Source organism: Amaranthus tricolor, chromosome 4 (assembly GCF_026212465.1).
Source record: "Amaranthus tricolor cultivar Red isolate AtriRed21 chromosome 4, ASM2621246v1, whole genome shotgun sequence".
NCBI lineage: Eukaryota > Viridiplantae > Streptophyta > Magnoliopsida > Caryophyllales > Amaranthaceae > Amaranthus > Amaranthus tricolor.
In genome coordinates this window covers 22,589,911-22,599,704 of record NC_080050.1, presented here as the reverse complement: position 1 = coordinate 22,599,704, position 9,794 = coordinate 22,589,911, and the positions used below count along the sequence as shown (strand labels likewise).

General features: G+C 35.5%; 1 protein-coding gene across 1 annotated transcript; it reads left to right on the top strand.

Moving 5' to 3' along the window:
• Nucleotides 1–117: 117 nt before the first annotated feature.
• Nucleotides 118–8,798, top strand: LOC130811527 (uncharacterized). The gene is made up of 6 exons (XM_057677852.1): nucleotides 118–578; nucleotides 1,315–1,414; nucleotides 7,042–7,172; nucleotides 7,296–7,367; nucleotides 7,561–7,710; nucleotides 8,357–8,798. The coding sequence occupies exons 1-6, from the start codon at nucleotides 372–374 to the stop codon at nucleotides 8,474–8,476; spliced, it is 780 nt and encodes a 259-aa protein (XP_057533835.1). The 5' UTR covers nucleotides 118–371; the 3' UTR covers nucleotides 8,477–8,798.
• The last annotated feature ends 996 nt before the right edge of the window (nucleotides 8,799–9,794 follow it).

Below are 9,794 nucleotides of genomic sequence, written 5' to 3'. Positions count from 1 at the left end.
GATTATGTTTTTGTTTTTTCATTTTAATTATTTTATTAATTTTAATTTTTTTGGTCTTATTATAATTATTAACAAATAACCACGATTGACTAATATTTTCAATTTAAAAAGAATAACCTTCATCCAAACAAACATGAGCAAATTACCGTCAACTTAAAATCCAATCCAAGCACTTGCAAACAAATCAGTTCAACACTTTGTTCTGATTCTAGTCTCATAAACTTCAAACTGTCGAAGATCAGGAGAGAATAAGCAACTAGAGGAAACACAAATCAACTACAAAACCCAGTTAACAATTCGCTACAAACAACATCAAGCAACAAAACTCCATTCTTATAGTTGCAAGGAAAGTTTGATTACACCAAAAAAGCATGGAGGAAGAAAATAATGATATAAACAATGGAATAGTTGATACAGGGAAGGCTGACAGATCGGTGTGGTTGATGAAATGCCCACTTGTTATATCAAAGTCGTGGCAAGCACGCGCTTCTGCTTCTTCTTCTTCTGACTCGCAACCTGTTGCCAAAGTTGTTCTTTCTCTTGATCCTCTTCGTCCCGATGATTCCTCTGCTGTTGAGGTTTTCTTTCTTCTTATTTTGAGCTGATTTAATTGATGTTATTTTGAGTTTTTTAGGTTGAAATTTTGGGTTTTGATTTAGGTTCTTGTTATGAAACTTGGGTGTTTGGTGGGTTTATATGTTATTTAAGATAAATCTGGTTTTATTGGATTGTATTCTTTGTTGATTTAAGTGGGTCTAATCTATGAAATTGGAAATATTAGTACTTTAATCAACTTAAGTATTTAATTTTTTTTTTTGGTTTTGAAGAAGCAAAATTTTGAAGATGTCTTATGTTCTATTGATTTTCGGATGGATCATAAGGGATTGGTCTTGATTATATCAAAAAAACCATCATATTACTGTGTTTAATTCTGCCTTCAAGTTGAGGGGCCCCTTCGATCACAACCTCCTCGTCATGAGGGTATTGTTCTACCTCCCTTCCCAGTTTCCACCTTCTCCAGACGCTGCCTTGGGTTGGACTATTGAGATGATGATGATGATGATGATGATGATGATGATGATGATTGCTTTGTTAAGTTTTCGATTTTTGACATTGGATACAATATATTATAAGCAAATTTATAAAAACGATGGGAAAAAGGACAATCTTTTCTCAAAATAAAAAGGATAAACATGTGAGTAGATTAAGATAGTAGCCAGAAGTTTCAGGGTTATTATAGTGGTGTGAATTTTATGTATTGGTTTTTACTGTAACTTACATTGTTATCCTTTCATTTGCATCAATATTGAACAGTTTACTATGGAGATGAATGGCCCCGAGATGGGTCCAAAGAGTTACTCGCTAAACATGTTCAAGGACTTTGTTCCCATGTGTATTTTCTCAGAGAATCAAGGTAATGTGTGGAAGAATTTTCTTTTTGTCTTGATTTTGTTACGATTTGGTGTTTTATTCTTGTGCTTTGTATGTGTATTTCGGCTGTATTTTGTTTATTTGCTTCTCAACTTATTGATCAGTTTTTTGTGATTTTGTGTACTTTTCTTGGCTGAGCCATAGGGATATAGTGTGGATGCTATTTCAATCTATGTGTTATATCAAAACTAGTCGTTAACCATGTATTGCAGCATTTGTCGTATTACTATAACCAAAATAGTTAATTCTATTGCTATCTGTGTTTGCTGTGCAAGTAATATCAAGTTTCATGCTTTGTTATGTATATCCTGCATTCTTTCGGCTGTTGTTATCCATGCATTTTCATTTTTCTTGATTTTGTTCTTGGATGCACTCATCTTTTGGTAGATATGCTGTTATTTGGAGTTGATTCTCAATTATAATCTAATCTGAAGAGTTGCAAACATAGTTGTAGTTGTATGTTGTGCTTCACTGAGATTTGGTTTATTCGGGTGAAACTTATTACTGTAATGCTACTGTCAACCTAGTTTAGTTACTATCTAAATTCTTCTTGGTGATGTTTTCCCGCGTTGATTTGTTTTGGTGCGTGCATAGTTGGTAGGATCAGGATTCTACTTGGAATCGTAAAAGAAGTAAGATTAAATCTTAGGATTGTATGATTCTACCAAAAATACTTAAATTTTATTTGCTATAATATTTAGTACCTTGTCATAATCAATCATTTCAAAAGTTTGAATGTGAATTAAAGTTTTGTGGACTTCATTATTAAGAATGAGTCACAAAAAGAAACTTTAATTAATCAGTTTAAAATAAGGAGTATTATGTATTTATAATATGACTAAAGAATATTCGAAATGTATGTAAGTATATGAAAGAAATTTATTAAATATGGTGCATAAAATATGGAATTAAGACTAAATTTGCTGGATCGGATCGTTGGATCATTGAATCACAGTATCATGTTATGATCATATCTCTTAAAAATTTAATCAAATTAGTATCATAAGATTCTACCAACATTAGTATTCTACCTATGATCCAAATTTGTCTTTGTTTTTGGATTGTAGAATCGTGGGATTGTAAAACATAATCACGATTTTGATAATGTTTACATGCAGCATAATAGGCTAATGCTTTCGTGTTGTAATTGTACCAATATCCTATAAGAAAACTGAGTGTAGTTTCTTGAGGAATAAGGAGAGACATGCATTTTATGTCAATATAATAATTGTTGTCTATGTGCTTAAAGTAAATATCCTTTCAATCTCCTTTTTAGGTGCTTGATAGGACCGAGACATATTCCACTCTTCTTTGTCTATGCGATCTCATCACTTATATGCACATATAAAACTAGGATTGGGCTGAGTGCTTATTGCATGATAGAGAATTTTAGCAGCACCTTTTGAATAGTTTGAGCATTTTGAAGTTGACAGTTGTTGTGTGTATGTGAAGAATCGTTAATGGAAGTATGGAGCTGTGAGATTTATATTCTAGAAGAGTGTTGAATAGAGTATAGCTTTTAATCGACTTTGCTTGTCATGATTCTAAATATTTAAAATTGTCCGGCATTTGAGTATTGTAGATGCCCAGAATTATCTAACTCATGGGATTTCAATCCACACATTTTTATTACTTCACTTCAGTTATAAGTCTAATAGACCCTAAGATAACTTACACTAATCCTTTAAAAAAACTAAGAAAATACGTTTACCATCCTAAAAATCTAGTAGCACAACACGCTACCTAGAGAGACTCAAGATCATGCAAATAATAAAGAAATACCAACTTAATGTAGACTTCACTAAACGAAACCTTAAAATGACATTAAGAGAAAGATCTGTTCTTTGTAAGTTTAAAGATAAAGTTCCTTGATTTTGTGACTCTGCTTGTAATTCTAAAATATGAATGATAAAAATGTTGACTTAAATAATGATCTAAAAATAAGAACTCTAAAGAATTCATAAAAACTAAAAACTCTCTTGCATTCTTTTGAAATACTTCTGCGACCTTGTAGGTTGAAAGATTTGTGATGTTGTGGTTGTTGTACATCTTCTTATTGAATCAACTTCTTTTATTACTTTTAATCTTCAACAGCTACTTGCTGTTAGTCCTCTGTGCATAACTTGAGTTCTTCAACGGCTACTTATGGTCCAGATTCAAAATAGTTTAAATCTTTCTTCCTTAAAGAATTAGCATGCAATAGAAATAATATGGTTTCTAGCCTAGATTTAAACGACTTTATAACTTAAGATAGGGTAAGACGTTATTCAAACTTATTTTAGGTCCTATTTTTAATCCTAAAAGGCAATGATCAAATCTTTTAAATATTTTATCTTATCCCAAACTTTCATCATCAAATTTAGATGTCGAATTGAAGCATGATAAGTGAACAATATGTTTAAACGCTAGGACATTTGCAAGATAGGTGACGGAACATTAAAAATGGATGTAAAATTTTTGCTTTTTCTTGTTTGGAATCTTTCATTTGTGGGGCTATGGTTTTAAGTCGGAAATTCTAGCTACCATTCTAACGTTATTATCTTGGTAATTTCTTTTAGGTTTTGAGTACGATATATATGTTATCCTTAATGGGTATAGTTAAGAACAAGTAAGCTCATAGAAGTTTAGTTTAGCGATAGTAAGTTCAATTTTGTTCCAATTCCGTTCAGTTTAATGCTGCTAATCTATATAAGGTATGTTCAAGACTTATTCAAATATATTATATACAAGGCTTTGAAGTCAGATGTATTAATTTAAGTACAATGGATTCATATAAGGTTTGATCAAAGGTTTTTTTTTAGTGAAAGTGTAATAACTTTGTTCCCAACATAAGGACAAAGTCAGATCAATGCTTTGAAGTTCAGGGGTTATCTGATGAAAGATAATGCCATTAGTCGACATAAGGTGCATTATGCTTCTCATTTGGATGTTTAACAAAAATGAAAACCACTGAAGAAGCAGTTAATGGATGTTTAAGGCTAACAAAATCAGCATACTTGATTCAATGATCCATTACATCCAACACAGTATCAAACCCCTTAGACTTAGCCAAGGCTTCAACGAAATCTATAGTAATTCCGTCCTGGACATCTGAAGAAATAGGCAAGGGTGTGAGAAAACCAAAAGTCTTATTTCGCTGACAAATCAGACTTTCACGTACATATTTAGTGACTTGTGCCCTCATTTCTACCCAATCCCAGTCACTTGCAAGCCTAAGGTAGGTCTTAAGCTCGTCATTATGACCTCCAAAGGCAGAATCATGGTATTTGTGGAGGAGGCTCTTGGTGAAAAAGGAATCTTTGGATATAACTAAACTTGCTTTGTAAAGTAATCGTCCTTGCTCAATTGTGTACCCTGGACACATTGCTGAATTCTGCTCTAATGTATTGATCCCTTTCAGCCACTTTTTGCAGTTTATCCGAAGTAATAGGGTAGTATTACATTCTATGCTGCTTAATGACGCTCGTCTAGAGAAGGCTTTTGCGATCGTATTGATGAAGTCGGGTTATAGCGTATCTCAAATTCATACCTAAATAACATCCTTACGTTGCTCTATGATATACTTAATGTTCCTTTGACCGGTCCATACTCTATACCACAAAGTGTAGCCCAAGGGGATAGTGTGGCCATTTGACAACCGTCATACCTGCTTGGTACAACCTCCTTGTATACTGATTTGGCTTGTCCTCTTGGGCTCAAGGTTTTGTCTAAAAAGCAACTGGGTGCGTTTGTTGCAGCTCCTAAAACTTATGCTGAGGCATTGACTTTAATTTAAAAAAGAAAGCCGAAGTTTGGCATAGAAAGAACCAATGCCGAAGTCATCGTAGCCTTGAGCTGCTGTTATGAATTAGAAACAGACAATGTGAGAAAGAAAGAGATTAGGGATTAGAAAGAGTAAAGAGGCCGAGTAGGGGAGAATTACAGAAGAAGGGAGTAGAATTGCAGAGAATAGAGAGAGAGAGACAAAGAAAAGAGGAATACGAGAGGAAGAAATAGACAATATTCATTTCATGCCCTTAACCAATTATTATGTCATAATATATATAGCTAAAAAATTCAAACAAACTTGATGTTATTTGCTAGAGTGCTTAGAAAACATTTCCACTTCTCTAAGCTTTCCAAGATTCCCAAATAACAGAGTTGACATAGCATTTCTATCCACTGCTCACACACTTCTTTCCGTTGTCAATTTTTGCTACCTTCTAATGCTGGCGATAGCGATTATGTGTCACGTGCCACAGGTTTGACAGTTCCTCAAGGCTGTCACTTCTTCATTCAAAGCAAAGCAATTCTTCTTAAATTTTTGTGTCAAGGGTGTTGCAATGTGAGCATAGTCTTGTACGAATCGTCAAGAGCCCTTGAAAGCCGCTCAATTTACTCAAGTTTGTTGTAAAGGCCATTGTAGCATTGGTTTGATTTTCTCTAGATCCAGTGCCACATCCTTTTCAGTCACAATTTGTCCCTACTAATTAATGTTACGTTCGCCAAACTCACATTTCTTCTCATTTACGTATAGCTGATTGGATGCTGCACATGGTCTTGGGCACTATACACATATTGTCAAAGAAAACGAGCATAAACTGTCTCAATCAGGGCTAAAATACTTCATGCATCAATGACTGGAGTGTTCGTAAGTCTGAAAAGCATCATTAAGAACTTGTAATACCCTTCGTGAGAGCAAAAAGCTGTCTTGTAATTGTCCACCTCTCTGACGAGTGGCCCATATCCGGTGATAGTTGGATTTAAAAAAATGGTTACCCCATGAAGTTCATCCAAGAGCTTATCGATTACTGGGATGGGATACTAATCTAGAATAGTTTCTTTGTTTAAAGTTCGATAGTCACACAAAAACGCCACGTCCCATCTTTCTTTTCCACATTATGAATCTATATGGTCGAACACTGATGTGTTTCAAGCCTTCCTTAAGCACTATACATGCTCTTTGTTCGCTTGAGTGGCAGCACTTTTGGCATTTAGAACACTCCTGAGAACTGCTCTAGGGTTCCCTTTAATAGCCAGGTGTGCTAATTAGGGACTTTTCTTCACGAGAGATGCTCAACCGTAAAACTACCTCCTGACTTCCGTAACATACGCAACATGGCTGTGAAAGAAATCTTAGAACATTGCATTGATAGGTTTCCACACAATTCTACCCAAACCATCCCATTAAAATTGTATAACCTGAGCTTTCCAATTCATTGTCATGGGTCCCAATTTTTCGGGCTGGTAGTGAAGCTTCTGGAATCATTGTTGGGCAGTTCGAAACCTCCAGAGTGGATAAAAAAGGGTTGTTTTCTGTTTAGGCGTTCAGGGTTGGATTGTTGTGTTTGGTGTGTGGGTTTTTGAGTTTGGGTGTTGTTCTGGTTGACTCTATTGAAACGAGGGGGTGGTTCTTCACTCCAGCGTGTCCTGGTCTCTAGTTTACTTCATTGCCAAGGTTGCGTTTTTCCTTTTGGGCCATATGTGTATCCCACCATGGGCGTGAGCTTGATATCCCGCATGACATGTTCCTGGAACTTTACTTGTTTTTGGATTGTGTGAACTGTGGAACCATATACTTGAACTTTGTTTGTGTGGGTTTCATGTTTAATGTGATTTTTACTCCTTTAGGCAAAGTATCAGTAGAAGGTAAAGTTGAGCATAAATTTGACATGAAGCCCCATAATGAGAATTTCGAGGAGTATGGAAGATTGTGTCGTGAAAGGACAAATAAATCCATGATTAAGAACAGACAGATTCAGGTGAGGCATGCATTGTTGTTGTTAACCTCATTTTGCTACTTCCTTTATGCACTCAATTTTTTTTGGACATTCTGTGAGATTAGGATTGTGTTTAATAATTTAATTCATTGATTTCTTGAATAGGTGATTGATAATGATCGTGGTGTGCACATGCGGCCTATGCCGGGATTGGTAGGACTTGGTGCTAATGCTAAGGTATGACTATGATATTGAACCCTTATTATACATTTGTTCTCTGCTTATTATACTCTGCTGAATGCTGAATATTTGTATGGTAGCCTCCTCTATTTTTCATTTTTCTTTGTTGTTGGAATGAATTGTGTAATTTATCCGCGTTTCAAATCCTGTATCTCTCTTAGTTTGTTTTATCTTTCTTGATTTCTTCCAGGATAAGAAGAAGACAGCACCTGTTAAGCCAGTAGAGATGAAGAGAACCAGAAGGGACCGTGGAGAGTTGGAGGACATTATGTTTAAGTTATTCGAAAAGAAACCTAACTGGGCATTGAAGCAATTGGTCCAAGAGACGGATCAACCTGCTGTACGTTTCTTATCAACTTTAGAATTTTTTTTTTGAAAATTGGTGAATATTATTAAGAAACACTGAATATTAGGAGACCCAAAACCACCGGCATAAAAAACCTTGAGGAGGGAAAAAAGCCATTGGGAAAGGGGCCTAACAATCAGGCCACTTAAAAAAAGCATAGGAGTGGACTATGCACTATAAATTTTACACCGTGGGGCAACTAAGCCTTGTTACAGGAATTACACCAAAGCAAAATACAAAACAGCGCAAGGCCATACAAAGACATTACAGCTTGTTGAAATCTATTTGGAATAGAAGCTCCTATAAGTATCATTCTTTTTTCATCCTAAATAACAGGCCACGATCTGTCGTTCATTGATAGTCGTGTAAGGGTTTTCGGTAAAACATTGTAAAAATCACTCACCAAATTATTTCTTCTCCATAGCCGTCCATCCTGAATTAGTCATTTGCTTGAATTCTTCTCCAAGAGTTTTAGCAAAGTTTAAGTTCGTAAAATTATGATTTGGCTTGTCATTTCAAGACAACAAGAAAAAAAAAAACAATAATGCATCCTTGGCATAGCATGCGAATTGCAATGAATACCGAACCGTCTTTGTTTAGACACATTAATTGGATATTTATCATACTTTTTTGTGTTCAGCAATTCTTGAAGGAAATACTGAATGAGCTGTGCGTATACAACAAAAGAGGAACAAATCAAGGTACTTACGAGCTTAAGCCTGAATACAAGAAGGCAGTGGATAATAATGGAGGCGAATAAGTTAACCTTCTTTTGCTGTGACATTTTTGTATCATCTTCATGGAGCTCACTGCCTCACACTCGCAGCAGAAATTTCCCGAGCAATGCTTCTACTTCAAGGCAATGGAATTGCATTGAACTGTATCGCGGTATTGGATTCTAACAGTCCACACCATAGATTTCGTAGATGAATAGTTGTGTTATGCACTTACATAAGAAGCTTATACTTATCTCTTGTGATCATAATGCTTGTATGTATATGTGACCTTTCTATTGCACTCTTACGCTCTTGGCCTGACCCTTTTCCGTCAGTGAATTATATTTAAGCTTTAAAATTACTTCATTTATGTTTTGATTTATACAAAGTGATTAGAAGTAGATGTTTGCTCCTTTGAAGTATGTGTGGATCGGCGGATTCTTCTCGTTCCATCACATAGGAATCCATCAGCAAGTATTTGTAGGCGGATGATTGTGATTGGCACAATTTCGCTTGTTCTTATTTGTGATTAGCGTAATGTGTGATTAGAAGAATGGTTTGCCAAGAAATATGTCGAGAGAAGCTTTATTAACCTGGATGGAAAACAACTCTCACGAATGGGGAGTGGAATTTTGAGTATATGGAGAAAATTTCAAAGCAATTCCAACACTTTTATTTATCATGGTCATCAATCCAGTGTCTCGTACAAAGTTAAGGTTTGAGGGGAGATAGCGAACAGATCATAGCCGTACCCACTCAAGGGAGAGGGCAGGAGAAAGGCTATTCCAAACACTTTTGTTCCTCAAAATCTTTGAAAGAGAAAGATCAAATACCAATAGAACAAAATCAGAATCTCTGCCCAGCAAGACTAGACACTTGTGAAAAGAACATGGGTCTTTCTTCCTCAAACTCACATAGGGTTAGTGTTGATTCAATTAGGAACGGGAACAGCAACAAGAGGGGGGGTGAATTGTTGTTGTTACTAGTTTAAGCGTTTTTGCCCTGTTTTTGCGGAATTGAATAAAATAAATAAAGCTTAAACTTAGAGCAAAATAATAAAAGAGACACACGATTTTTACGTGGAAATCCTCTGGGCCTAAACAGAAGGAAAAACCACGACCCCTTGGGATTTCTAAAAACTCCACTATGTTTAAGGCAATTAGTTACAATTACAATAAACATCTTACTTCACTCGGAGCGAATCTACTAGGCCAACTCTTCTCTCTCAAAATGCCTTACTCAAAGCAACAAACTTAGCTTCACTAAAAGCTAAACTCCACACTAGCTTCACTCAAAGCTATTAAATTCCCCCCTTAGACTCACCCGAGTCTAATTACATGTACTCACAAAAACCCTTACAAA